Source organism: Somniosus microcephalus, chromosome 8 (genome assembly GCF_052327205.1).
Source record: "Somniosus microcephalus isolate GS21.2 chromosome 8, FLI_Smic_1.0, whole genome shotgun sequence".
NCBI lineage: Eukaryota > Metazoa > Chordata > Chondrichthyes > Squaliformes > Somniosidae > Somniosus > Somniosus microcephalus.
In genome coordinates, this window is record NC_140994.1 from 23,029,221 (window position 1) to 23,044,443 (window position 15,223).

At 43.2% G+C, this 15,223-nt stretch overlaps 1 protein-coding gene across 1 annotated transcript in view; it reads left to right on the forward strand.

The window, feature by feature from the left end:
• Positions 1 to 15,223, forward strand: part of smc3 (structural maintenance of chromosomes 3) — a 110,623-nt gene that overhangs the window by 9,139 nt on the left and 86,261 nt on the right. The window contains exon 2 of the mRNA XM_085994350.1: positions 7,616 to 7,691. Coding sequence (XP_085850476.1) covers positions 7,616 to 7,691 — 76 coding nt within the window. The remainder of the gene's footprint in view (positions 1 to 7,615; positions 7,692 to 15,223) is intronic.

The window sequence follows — 15,223 nt, forward strand, 5'->3', positions numbered from 1 at the left end:
TCTGTGCTGTAAATTCTACATAACACTGTTTCTGTGCATGATTAGAATACAGAAATAGTGCCAACGTCCCCAGCATCGAAGCTTTGACCAGGCTCGATCAGCTCTGATGGACGGGCCACATCGTCCGCATGCCCGATAGGAGACTCCCAAAACAAGCGCTCTACTCGGAGCTCCGACACGGCAGGAGAGCCCTAGGTGGGCAGAGGAAACGCTTCAAGGACACCCTCCAAAGCCTCCTTGGAAAAAGTGCAACATCCCCTCTGATACCTGGGAATCCCTGGTACAAGACCGCTCAAAGTGGAGGAGAAGCATCCGGGAAAGTGCCGAACACCTCGAGTCTCTTTGCCGGGAGCAAGCGGAAGCCAAGCGCAAACAGCGGAAGGAGCGCACGTCAACCCAAGCACCCCACCCGCCATCTGCCCCACCTGTGACCGCGACTGTAGGTTCCGCATTGGACTCATCAGTCACCTGAAAACTAATTTTTAGTGTGGAAGCAAGTCCTCCTCGGTTCTGAGGGACTGCCAAAGAAGAAGAAGACATGATTGTACATAGATGATGTATACATGTTGCTTTTTCTGGGTGTGAAAATGTGGCGATGAAGTGTTTGTGTTTTAAGAGTTGCTAAATGTCCCAGGCCCCACTAATTAAGAATTTTCCGGCACACTTGTGGATCAGTGGGTTTTGCAGTAGATTTGTGAAAGATGCAATGCTGCCTGTACAGTTGTAGGTGCAAAGCCATTGGGAGAACTTTTAAATGAATGGACTAGTTATTAAAGAACTATATGTAGTGATTAAACTTTGACTTGTACAGTTTGTTTTCATTTCTGATATCAATTAGGACACTCCGACTATTAAATCAAGAATGTCCATCAATAACTATATAATTTCAGATAATTTGTCTGTCAGCACTATTTAAAAACTCTTCGAGTAACTGATGTTTGTCGCAAATAACAACAGAAAATGCTGGAAATACTCAGCAGGTCAGGCAGCATCCGTGGAGAGAGAAACAGAGTTAATATTTCAGGTCTGGGCCCACGGATGCTGCCTGACCTGAGTATTTCCAGCATTTTCTGTTATTTCAGATTTCCAGCATCTGCAGTATTTTGCTATTGTATTGATGTTTGTCACACGTGGCCATGCAGGCTTAAGATAATTGTTTTGACCTCAATACAGTACTTAATTACAGTAAGACTCGTGAGGAAGATATAGTTTTGTTTCAAGATTTGTGCCATCATGGTTTTTCTGACCAGTTGAAAAAGCAAACTGAGTTTCCAGGGTTAAATCTCGCCATATGTCCAGCAGTGTGGTTGTGAGGATTATTTAGCACATTGTGCTTGATGATGCATCTGTAATTGTCGTCTCTTTTCCTGTGCTTAATTGGGCTTAGTTTGGAATTAAAAACTGGAGTTGATCTTAGCCTGCACAACTTTAGTCTTACATTTTGATATTTATGTTATTCAGAGAAGACTGGATATGTGGAACATGGCCTCTGTAAAGCTCACTGTGTAGTTATTGCAATTAATGGCAATTGTTAATCTGTAAGGGGAAAAGCTCTAGAATCACACTTCCTGTTCATGGCAGACCAGGTCTGCTCATGGGAAGGACTGAACAACTATTGAAAGAGAGGATAGTACTTGAAAAGCAAAGATTATAATACCTCAAAGTGCTGCTTTGCAACTGATGGCTATAAATAACTTTTCCTCCTCCCCCCAGCATTTTCATAGTGTTGGTAATGGATTGTGGCATCAGGCCTCTCCCCTCCTCTGCAACCTAAAAACTTGGAAGCTTCATAGTCATAGAGTTATACAGCACAGAAAGAGGCCCTTCGGCCCATCGTATCCGCGCCAGCCATCAAGCCCTGTCTATTCTAATCCCATTTTCCAGCACTTGGTCCGTAGTCATGTATGGTATGGCGTTTCAAGTGCTCATCTAAATGCTTCTTGAATGTTGTGAGGGTTCCTGCCTCTACCACCCTTTCAGGCAGTGAGTTCCAGATTCCAACCACCCTCTGGGTGAAAAAGTTTTTCCTCAAATCCCCATTAAAACTCCTGCCCCTTACCTTGAAACTATGCCCCCTGGTTATTGACCCCTCTACTAAGGCGAAAAGTTCCTTTCTACCTACCCTATCTATGCCCCTCATAATTTTGTACACCTCAATCAGGTCCCCCCTCAGCCTTCTCTGCTCTAAGGAAAACAACCCCAGCCTGTCCAGTCTCTCTTCATAGCTGAAACGCTCCAGCCCAGATAACATCCTGGTGAATCTCCTCTGCACCCTCTCCAATGCAATCACATCCTTCCTATAGTGTGGCGACCAGAACTGCACAGTGTTCCAGCTGTGGCCTAACTAGCGTTTTGTACAGCTCCATCATAACCTCCCTGCTCTTGCCTTCATTAGCCGAGGCATAGAATATAAGTATCCCATATGCCTTTTTAACCACCTTCTCTACCTGTCCTGCTGCCTTCAGGGATCTATGTACATGCATACCAAGGTCCCTCTGATCCTCTGTCCTTCCGAGGGTCCTACCATTCATTGTGTATTCCCTTGCCTTGTTAGTCCTCCCAAAATGCATCACCTCACTTTTCAGGGTTAAATTCCATTTGCCACTGTTCTGACCAACCCATCTATATCGTCCTGTAGCCTGAGGCTTCCCTCCTCACTATTTACCACTCCACCAATTTTCGTATCATTTGTGAACTTATTGATCATACCTCCTACATTCATATCTAAATCATTAATGTACACTACAAACAGCAAAAGACCCAGCACCGATCCCTGCGGTACACCACTGGACAGAGGCTTCCAGTCACAAACAACCGTCGACCATCACCCTCTGCCTCCTGCCATTAAGCCAATTTTGGATCCAATGTGCCAAATTACCCTGGATCCCATGGGCTCTTACCTTCTTGACCAGTCTCCCATGCGGGACTTTGTCAAAAGCCTTACTGAAGTCCATGTAGACTACATCAACTGCACTACCCTCATCCACACACCTAGTCACCCCCTCTCAAAAATCAATCAAATTGGTTAGACATGATCTCTCTTTAAAATTCCTGGGTGGTCAACATCCACCAATCAGGAAGCAGTCTTTTCCAGTTCTCGAGGCTTATGAACTTTGAAGAGTTCAACTCCAAAACTGTTGAAGCTAGGTTTGTGCACGGTGCAAAGGAAACAGGAAGTGGCAGGAGCTTTGTGGGCTGGATCAAAGGTGCTTGGGGCTGCATTTGACCTGTGGGCCTCCTCTTGGACACCTCTGCGTTAGGGGTACTGAACATGTTGCAAGATTGATATGAGCAAGAGGAGATGTGTAGGGTCAATAAATGTAGCTGCAATGATCCCAGCACGTCTTGCTCACATATGTCTACAGACAACCTGCATTAAAGATCCCTCCACACCTACTTAGAGATGTCAAAGGGCACCTTTCTTCAGTGCTTTAGCTTTTCAAGACAGGCTGCCCTAAAGTTGTTTCATTTGCTGCACAATAACATGCGGACAGCACCTTGGTGAGGGTTGGTTCCTCCTGTGAGCTTTCATACTACTGGGTCATCTAAGCTACTCCAGGGGGCATCTGCCATATGCAGTGCACACTTGTATCAAACACGTGACAAATGCTATGTTTGCTAGGGGTAACATCTTTACTTTTTCATATGGAAAAGAAGTATCTGCTATGCAGAACAGAGTGCAAAGCATTAATGTGTTTGGCAGTCGGGGCGCATTATGACTTTCATGATGGAGTTTGTGCTCAGTTACTGTTCATGTGATGTCTGACCACAAAAACATTGGCCCTGAAATTGCAGTCGGAGGCGTACCTCCGGAGTATGCCTCCGACTCATGAAGGAATTACGAAAGTACCTGCTGGCGGGCAGGCTGCAAAAACCTGCGGTCTCGGGCCTCGAGGCAGAGGGCAGCGTACCGGCCCAGGGATGCAGGCGGCGCGGAAGCGTAACTGGGATCACGTGGGCTGGGTCCTCCAATCACAAAGCAGAATTCCATTTTCATCATTTACGAAGGGAATCCCCTAATGAGATGCAATGGCATCTCCAAACAAGACCATCATCCGATGGTGCACCTGTTACCAGCAGCATTGCCAAGATTAGGGTTGCAAAATTCTGGGAATTTTTAAGAGGAAACTTTCCATGGGAATTTATGGGAATTTTGAGTTTTTTTGTACACTGATGGTTTTTGTCTCTGACCCTTATATTATCTTTGTCGTCAAAATAGACATACTGTTCCATACAAATAAAAACAGGCTTTCAAAACTTTATTTAGGTTATAATTTTGAACTTTATTGAACCCCCACAAAAAAGACCTATCTAAAATAAAATAAAAAGAGCGTCAGCTTATTTAGCCTGTAATTTGTCCTTATTTTGTCCCTTTGAGTCTTCTACTCATGAGTCTTCTGAGTCTTCTACTCCTCATTGCTCCTCCTGATACTCTGGCTCTGACGTGTCCATTTCCTCCTCTGTCAGTGTCTAGCTGTGTGGTGGACACTTCTGTATCTGGCTCAATAAGTTGTAGGTTCGCCCGGATAGCCACCAGTTTCTCCACTCTCTTGTTAGTCAGCCTGTTGCACACCTTTGTATGCGTATTCCCAAAAAGTGACCAGTTTCGTTCAGAGGCCGCTGATGAAGGTGGGATTTGGAGTATCACCGATGCAATAGGTGACAGGGCCTCAGATGCACAAAGTCCCTTCCACCAGGTATGTGCACTGATATGCTTGCATGATTCCCATATCCCATCCCCATTCCAAAGACCTTGCTTGGTAGAGAACTTTGCCAGACTTCCCAGAACTTTGCCCACATCCAGATTGAGATGGTGTGAGAGGGTAGAAATCACACTAAGCGCTGTTGATCTGTTCTCCAGAAAGTATTGGTCTCCCAACATGCTTTGGGTCCAGCATGTATGCTGCAGCATGAATCGGCTTGACACAAAATTCTTGACGCGTCTGTATGAATTGAACAATTGCCTTCTCCTCGGCTTTGAGCAGCAGGGATGTGGGTAGGGCAATGCTGATTTGTTCTTTTAAATCAGCAAAAAGCCTGAGAACATCTGACAAGACAGCGTCATCTCCTTCAATCTGAGCAATTGCAGATGCTACTGGTGAGAGTAGTTTAAGGCTGCTAACCACTCTCTCCCAAAATACATCATCCAGCAGTATTTTCTTGATGGTGGTTTCCATATCCCCAGACTGGGATATTGCCATTTCTTGCAGCGACTCCTTACCCTCCAGAAGGCTGTTGTACATTATGACAACACCACCCCATCTAGTGTTGTTGGGCAGCTTCAGTGTGGTGTTCTTGTTCTTTGTCATTTGCTTGGAGTTGTAGGTTGCTGCAACTACCTGTTTTCCCCTGACATACTTAACAACTTGCTTGGCTCTCTTGTACAGTGCTTCCATGGTTCTCAAACCCATGATGTCCTTGAGGAGCAGGTTAAGCCCATGAGCTGCGCACCCAATATCCAAGATCGTTGATGACCGCTTTCAGCTCATCAGCAATGTATGTGCCTGTGTGTCTGTTGTCCTTCGTGTCTGTGCTCTTGAAGAACACTGGGAGAGGAGTGGAGACGATGTAGTTTATGATGCCCTCCCCTCGTACATTTGACCACCCATCTGAGATAACTGCACCACAGTCTGCCATCGCTATCGTTTCTTTGAGCTTTCCTTGGACTCTGTTATACTCAGCCTCCAGCAAATAAGTAGACAAAGCATGTCTGGTGGGAGGACAGTATGCAGGGCGAATAACATTGAAAAATCTCTTCCAGTACACATTGGCTGTGAGCATGAGGGGTGAGCCTGTTGCATATACAGCTTGAGCAAGGCACTCATCTGCATTCTTCTGGCTATGGTTATCTATTGTATCAAAGAACCTTCCAAGTGGGCCAGGAGTTGCTGATGATAAGGAGCCTGATGCTGAATGAGAACCATCATCATCTTGAATGGAATCAGAGGAACTCTGCTGACTGCTGTGAGCTTTGAGTGAAGTTGTTGCATTTGGATAAATGCTGCTGCATCTTTGTGGCATTCTTTACATATGACTTTCTACAGTGTTTGCACATGTACACAGTCTTTCCATCTTTAATGCCTGGGGTAAAATGCTTCCACACATCCGACGGTAAACGTGGCATTGTTCTATGCAGAGAAATAAAGGGCATTCATCTCTGTGTCGAACTGCGGTCGATCAGCACGATTGCAACAGGGTGAGTACATTTTTGCTGATGCTCCATGTGATGGAAGCATGACCTGTACACACACGACGCTACATCACCAATAGTGTATTATTTTGTATATTTGAAATTGAAGGACAACAGAGTTCAACAAGTAACTGGTTTATTTGGTATAAAGTCTGATTTACTTACTGCATCATCACAACATCAGCAGAAAACAAAATGACTTCCCTCAGGACCCCTAACCTGGATCTTAAAAAAACTATAGCAGTCTTACAGATGCCTGCAGGCCAATCACAATTCGATATGCAAATATTACAAATAGAGGGAGCTAATCGCTCATCCACTCATCCAACCAATCAGGACACATTTGTTCACAGTCACACACAAAACTTGTAATTATTAAAACAAGCCAAGTAAGAAGATAAACATATATTGATTAAGAAATTCCTTAATAATTAAGATTCCATCTCTGTTAGTAATTTTAAGAGAGGACCTGTGGGGGGGGGGGGGAAAGAAAGAAATACAAAAAAAAAAAACAATATTATGCTAGCATGTGCTTTTTTGGGCAAAATTCCCCAAATTCCCAAGCTAAACTTCCTGTGGAAAATTTCCCGGAAACTTTCCACCCCTTTGCAACCCTAGCCAAGATGTCTCCATTCTGAACAGTTAGTGCATTTTTTTGCTACCATCACAACGTCCCCCTTTTATGGCAAGCTGCAAACACTGAAGAGCTGCAGCCTTGTTAGACTTTCTATTCCTCAGCCAAGTGTACTGTAAGCTAAGCTCTCTGGGCAAGCTCTTTCCATGCCAGTAGCCTACTTAAATGTCCGGGCGGAGGTGGTAACACTCCTTGCAAAATATGGCATGGTGCGGTCTGGCCCTGAGCTGCAGATACGTCTGCGTCATGGGTCAGTTCAAGCCCATTTGTACCATAAGTGCAAAATTGGGGCTATGGAGAATTTCAATCTGTGACCTATTTGGGCATTGCTATTAAGTCAGGGACCCCTCCTTGAAATATGTTAATATGAAGTTATAGTTATTTCCCTTGTATTAACACAACTTTGTAGTGGTTGGTATGAACACTTAGCAATGGCTAGTTTTGATTTGCCAATCTGATCTTGTCTAATGGTGCCAGTAGTTCTATTGCCTGATTTGGAAGAACTTTTTTTAGATTTGAAAATAGCCAGGTTCAGGGTATACACAAAATACAGTGCTACCTTGATGAATCCTTGCAATTTTTCTAGCCCCCTCCTACTTTTGATCTGGGTAGTGTTTTTAGTGTTTTACTCTAGTATTCTGCTGTAGGATGAGGATTATGGTGGACTTTGATGTTCAATAGTTCTCACTATTGATCGAGCTGTGAATCTTGGGGTTTACATTCCATAAATGTGGAATTTGGTTTTATAATGCTGCAAAATAAAGCTAATTGTACTATTTTTCTTATTCTAGGTGATTATCCAGGGTTTCCGCAGCTACAGGGATCAAACAATTGTTGATCCCTTCAGCTCCAAGCATAATGTTATAGGTGAGTTTCTAAGTATGCTAATTCAAAAAGGACTTGTCCAGAATGCTTATTTTTATTGTGGTAAATTCTCTAATAACCACTAAAATCATGGTATTGCTTGATTTATGCACCTCACTTTTATTTAAACTGAATTAGTTTCCAACTACTTTACGTGCATGATATTTGAATTTGATTGCGAATTTCAATTTAATTTGACTCAAACAATTGAAATTTTAACACTAATTAATTAGGTTCTGATTTTAAACTTTTCCAAATATTTAGATCAAATCCCGATTGGACAGGTCTTGCATCTCTTATGGCTGTTAACAAGAATAGCATCAGTCTGACTCCGTTAGTACAGGAAACTTTGTTATAGACGGGACCAAGCTGTTGCCGATCTATCAAAACTGCCGGACATACAAAGTTAATGTTGAAGCATACGGAGGTTTTCATCTCCGTATCTGACAACAAACACTGTTGCTTAGCAACAGCTTCAAACAGTCGGCCCATACCTTGGAAGCGTCTCTGTAGCTTAGCAACAGCTTCAGAGAGACTTTCCAGAGCCCGACTGTTGAAAACAAAGCCACGAGAAGAAAAAAAAACTAACAAAACGGCTCCTGATTTCTGCCGGTAGATCGAGGTTTCCGGACATACAACCTCCGGATAAACCAAAGTCTCCTGTAACATTCTCAGTGCTGGGTTGCACCCCACACCAGCATTTGCATGTGTAATCAGAATGGTAGCATAGAGGTTATATTACTGGACTAGTAATCCAGAGGCCTGGATTAATGATTCTGAGACATGAGTTCGCACCAGGGCAGCTGGGGAATTTAAATTAAGTTAATTAAATAAATCTGGAATAAAAAGCTAGTATCCGTAATGGTGACCATGAAACTACCGGATTGTCGTAAAAACCCATCTGGTTCACTAATGTCCTTTTAAAGAAGGAAATCTGCCCTCCTTACCTATATGTGACTTCAGACCCACAGCAATGTGGTTGACTCTCAAATGCCTTCTGAAATGGCCTAGCAAGCTATTCAGTTGTACCAAAGCGCTACACCTTCACCACACGGACTGCAGCAGTTCAAGAAGGCAGCTCACCACCACCTTCTCGAGGACAATTAGGGATTGGCAATAAATGCTGGCCTTGCCAGCGACGCCCACATCCTGTGAATGAATTTAAAAAAAATCGAGGCTTACACTTGTGCAGTCCTGAGAGATGGCATTGCCCAGGGTCTTGTCTGCCTGTTCTGGCCGCTTAGTATCCATTAAAGATCCAGTAATATTATTTGAAAAGGAGCAACTGTTCCTCCAATGCCAACAACATAATTAGCTGGTTAATCATTTCATTTCTGTTTGTGGGATGTTGCTGATGCAGAATGGCTGCAAAGTTTGACTAGCCTCCCAAAAGGCACCACTTTTGGAGAATAGGGACAAAATTGTGTTGGAAAAAAATTCTGTTCTTGCTGTAAAGTGGGACCAGGTGTAGAATTAATGCTGGAGCGTTGAGGACTTGGCATTGAGCACCGTTTCCAAATCACTGAGTGATGGAGCTCTTGAATGTCGGGAAGGTAAATGTTCAAAAGTGGCAAAGACTGGGGAAATAAAATGCTAATTTAAAAGATGGGGGAATAAAACTTTTAAGACAAATATATATAATTATTGTTTTAAGTTTGTTTTCGTGAGACATTACAGTTAAGACGCACTATTGGGGCATAGTAGAAGATGCTTTACTCTGCATGATAACTATTCTAACTGTGCCTCATGGTGGAAATTAAAGGGATAATGCTGTAATCCTGTGCTTCCAGAGCAGAGTTGCTTTTGTAGAATATCTAGATGAGAGATGAGGCTACATCATTGTAGTTCTGATTGTCCAACTCATGTTCCCTGCTGGGAGTGCAGATTTTGGAATTGCACCTTAAAAAATTGAAGTATCTTTAGAATCATAGAAAGTTACAGCACGGAAGGAGGCCATTTCGGCCCATCGTGTCCGCGCTGGCCAACAAAGAGCTATCCAGCCTAATCCCACTTCCCAGCTCTTGGTCTGTAGCCCTGCAGGTTAGAGCATCCCAAGTGCACATCCAAGTACTTTTTAAATGTGGTTAGGGTTCCTGCCTCTGCCACCCTTTCAGGCAGTGAGTTCCAGACCCCCACAACCCTCTGGGTGAAGAATTTCCCCTCAAATCCCCTCTAAACCTTCCACCAATTACTTTAAATCTGTGCCCCCTGGTTTTTGACCCTTCTGTGAAGGGAAATAGGTCCTTTCTATCCACTTTATCTATTTTATACACCTCAATAAGGTCTCCCCTCAGCCTCCTCTGTTCCAAGGAAAACAGACCCAGCCTATCCAGTCTTTCCTCATAGCTAAGATTCTCTACTCCTGGCAACATCCTTGTAAATCTCCTCTGTACCCTCTCTAGTACTCTAGCTGAGGCCTAACTAGTGTTTTATACAGTTGAAGCATAACCCCCCTGCTCTTATATTCTATGCCATGGCTAATAAAGGCAAGCATTCCGTATGCCTTCTTAACCTTATCTACTTGGCCTGCTATCTTCAGGGATCTGTGGACATGCACTCCAAGGTCCCTTTGTTCCTCTACACTGCTCAGTGTCCTACCATTTAATGTGTATTCCCTTTCCTTGTTAGCCCTCCCCAAATGCATTACCTCACACTTCTCCGGATTGAATTCCATTTGCCACTGTTATTCCCACCTGACCAACTTATTGATATCTTCCTGCAGTCTACAGCTTCCTCCTTCAGTATCAACCACACAGCCGATTTTAGTATCATCATGCAAACTGCTTAATCATAACCCCTATATTCTTTGTTCCTTGGCAGTAGCACAATTGATGAGTACAAAAGAAAACCTACCTTTTTAATGAATATTTGTGCTTCAGGTCTGTCAGCTCCAGGGAATGGACTTCTTTTGACTTTCAACACTCAATATCAGCATCTAGTACTTCCAAATAATATGTGTTCTGATCAGATAAAAAGCAAAGTTCCCTCTGTTCTGCTCAACAATGTGTCTTAACCTTGACCACGTATCAGTGCAAATGTTTTTTCCATTTTGCGCGTTCTAAATCCTCACCGCTTTTCTCAGTGAGCTATCAGTTGGTTCTGTGTTAAATTTCGGGCAGTTTTCTGCAGTGGTTCTGTGGTCATTTGAGACTGCTGGGACCCTCACGCCGGAGAGATGAGATTTCACTCAGCATTATGGACAGGATTGAACCGTGACCCAGGTGTGAAAGGGCAGTGTGAAAAAACACTATGCAATTAATGCACTAGTCTTGGTTTCCAGATACCAGGTGATCCCAGTAATTGGATGCACAGTGTTGTTCCATTCCTCAATGTAACTGCCCATACAAGAAAATCATTGTCAAAGAAAATCCTGACCCAGAACAGCAATTACCTGGACTGGCAGAACTCAACTCTGATAAATGTTTGCAATTGAATAAAAGTCTCCTTACCTAAGGAAGGATATAATTGCCTTCGAGGGAGTGCCACAAAGGTTCACTAGACTGATTCCTGGGATTGGGCTGGGGGGAGGATTGCCCTATGAGGAGACTAGGCCTATATTCCCTAGAATTTAGAAGAATGAGAGGTGATCTCATTGAAACATAAGAACATAAGAAATAGGAGCAGGAGTAGGCCAATCGGCCCGTCGAGCCTGCTCCGCCATTCAATAAGATCATGGCTGATCTGATCCTAACCGCCAATCCACTATCACAGAACCATCGCCTGAATCTAACAGAATTAGACACACGAAATAGGAGCAGGATCAGGCTACACGGCCCCTGGGCCCACTCCGCTACCCACAGGGCCATGACCGACCCGAACCTAGACTCATGTCCAAATTCCTGCCCGCTCCCCATAACCCTTTATTCCCTTTACTTCTAGGAAACTGTCTATTCCTGTTTTAAATTTATGTAATGATGTAGCTTCTACAGCTTTTTGGGGCAGCATATTCCATGGACCTACCACCCTCTGAGTGAAGTAGTTCCTCCTCATCTCAGTTTTGAAAGAGCAGCCCCTTATTCTAAGACTATGCCCCCTAGTTCTAGTTTCACCCATCATCGGGAACATCCTCCCCGCATCCACCCGATCCAACCCCTTCATAATCTTATATGTTTCAATAAGATCGCCTCTCATTCTTCTGAACTCCAATGAGTAGAGTCCCAATCTATTCAACTTCTCATATGTCCATCCCCTCATCCCCGGGATTAACTGAGTGAACCTTCTTTGTACTGACTCGAGAGCAAGTATGTCCTTTCTTAAGTATGGACACCAAAACTGGATGCAGTATTCCAGGTGCGGTCTCACCAATGCCTTGTACAACTGAAGCAATACCTCCCTATTTTTATATTCTATCCCCCTAGCAATGAAAGCCAACATTCCATTGGCCTTCTTAATCACTTGCTGCACCTGCATACTAACCTTTTGAGTTTTGTGCACCAGGACCCCCAGATCCCTTTGTACTTCAGTACTTTCCAGTATCTTGCCATTAAGATAATAACTTGCTCTACGATTTTTCCTGCCAAAGTGCATAACCTCACACTTTCCAGTATTGTATTCCATCTGCCAAATCTCTGCCCACTTACTTAGCCTGTCTATGTCCCCTTGCAGGTTTTTTATGTCCTCCTCACTCACTACTTTCCCTCCCATCTTAGTATCATCTGCAAACTTTGATATGTTACACTCGGTCCCCTCCTCCAAATCGTTAATATAGATTGTAAAGAGTTGGGGACCCAGCACTGACCCCTGTGGAACACCACTAGTTACGGATTGCCAGTCTGAGAATGAACCATTTATCCCAACTCTCTGCCTTCTGTTAGATAGCCAATCCTCTATCCATGCCAGAATATTACCCCCAATCCCGTGATTTTTTATCTTAAGCAATAATCTTCTGTGTGGCACCTTGTCAAATGCCTTTTGGAAGTCTAAATACACTACGTCCACTGGTTCCCCTTTATCCACCCTATATGTTACTTCCTCAAAGAACTCCAGCAAATTTGTCAAACATGACTTCCCCTTCATAAAACCATGCTGACTTTGTCCTATTAAATTATGATTATCCAAATGTCCTGTTACTGTCTCCTTAATAATGGACTCCAATATTTTACCCACCACAGATGTTAGGCTAACCGGTCTATAGTTTCCAGCCTTCTGTCTACTGCCCTTTTTAAATAAGGGCGTTACATTAGCAGTTTTCCAGTCTGCCGGGACCTTTGCTGAGTCCAGGGAGTTTTGGAAAATTATTACCAATGCATCCACAATCCCTACCGCCACTTCCCTCAAGACCCTAGGATGTAAGCCATCAGGTCCAGGTGATTTATCCGCCTTGAGTCCCATTATTTTACCGAGTACCACTTCCTTAGTGATTTTGATCGTGTTTAGCTCCTCCCCCCCCCCCCCCCCCCCCCCCCATAGCCCCCTGTTTGTCCAGTGTTGTGATATTCTTAGTGTCTTCTATTGTAAAGACTGATACAAAATATTCATTCAGTGTTTTTGCCATCTCCATATTTCCCACCATTAATTTCCCGGTCTCATCCTCTAAGGGACCAACATTTACTTTAGCCACCCTTTTTCTTTTTATATAACTATAAAAACTCTTACTATCTGTTTTTATATTTTTTGCTAATTTACTTTCATAATCTATCTTCCCTTTCTTAATCAATCTTTTTGTTATTTTTTGCTGTCTTTTAAAGTTTTCCCAATCCTCTATCCTCCCACTAGATTTGGCGACTTTATATGCCCTTGTTTTTAGTCGAATACTATCCTTAATTTCTTTACTTAGCCACGGATGGCTGTCTTTTCTTTTACACCCTTTTCTTCTCAGTGGAATATATATTTTTTGGAAGTTGTAAAATAACTCCTTAAATGTACACCACTGATCATGTATCGTCTTACCCTTTAATCTATTTTTTCAATCCACTCTACTCAATTCCGCTCTCATACCTTCATAGTCTCCTTTATTCAAGCTTAACACGCTTGTTTGAGATCCAACCTTCTCACCCTCTAATTGAATATGGAATTCAACCATGTTATGGTCACTCATTCCAAGGGAATCCTTTACTAGGACATTTTTAATTAATCCTGTCTCGTTACACAGGACCAGATCTAAGGTTGCTTGCCCCCTGGTCGGTTCAGTTACATACTGCTCAAGAAACCCATCCCTAATACACTCAATGAACTCATCCTCAAGGCAGCCCTGCCCAATTTGATTTGTCCAATTAATATAATAGTTAAAATCCCCCATAATTATAGATGCTCCCTTATTACAAGCCTCAACTATTTCCTGATTGATACTCCGTCCAACTGAGTTGCAACTGTTCGGAGGCCTATAGACTACGCCCACTAGTGTTTTTTTCCCCTTATTATACCCAAACTGTTTCATTATCCTGATCTTTTGACCCAATATCATTTCTCTGTATTAGTGATTCCTTCCTTTATTAACATAGCCACCCCACCTCCCCTTCCTTCCTGCCTGTCCTTCCTGATCGTTAAATAACCTGGTATGTTTAATTCCCAGGTATTGTCACCCTGCAGCCATGTTTCTGTAATGGCCACAAGATCATACCCATATGTAGTTATTTGTGCCATTAACTCGTCTATTTTGTTACGAATGCTACGTGCATTCAGATAGAGAACTTTCAAATATGTTTTGTGACACTTAGTTCCTGCTTTTGCCCTTTTTATTACTTTACCTTTTACTCCATACCTTCTGCCCCTTCCTGACACGCTCTGGTTTTTAATTTCCCCACTGCTACCTAAGTCTATGACCTTCTCTGTTGTCATTTTTATTATTTGCTCTCTAGGAACCTCCCCCCCCCCCCCCCCCCCCCCCCCCCCCCCCCCCCCACTAGTTAGTTTAAAGCCCTCTCTCTACAGCCCTAGTTACATATAAAATTACAGGGCTTGACAGGGTAGATGCTGGGAGAATGTTTCCTGTGGCTGGGGAGTCTAGAACTAGGGGCCAGAGTCTCAGAATAAGGGGTTGGCTACTTAAGGAATGAGATGAGAAATTTCTTCACTCAGAGGGTGGCGAATCTTTGGAATTCTCTACCCCAGAGGGCTGCGGATGCTCAGTCGTTGAGTATATTCAAGCCAGAGATCGATAGATTTTTTGAATCGTAGGGGAACCAAGGGGCATGGGGATAGTGTGGGAAGGTGGAGTTGAGGTAGAAGATTAGCCATGATCTTATTGAATGGCAGAGCCGGCTCGAAGGGCCAAATGGCTGACTCCTATATCTTATGTTGTGTATGCCTGCTAATGAGTAGAGAGTGAGTGAGTGCATGTTAATTAAAAGTTAACGAGTGCACCGAGGAAATTGTGGGACGAGAGAGCTGAAACAAGAGACGAACCAGGGAACATCAGAATAGAAAAGCATTTTTATTTTTTAATTCTGTAGCAGCAATTTTGGAAAAAAAGCCTAACATTAGGGGAGAGGAATTTTCCCATGCAAACAATTAAGAGATCCTTATGATATCTGGGAGCCCTAAAATAAATAAAATTTGTTGTGATTCATATTCAGTTAATTAGACTATTAAAAGGA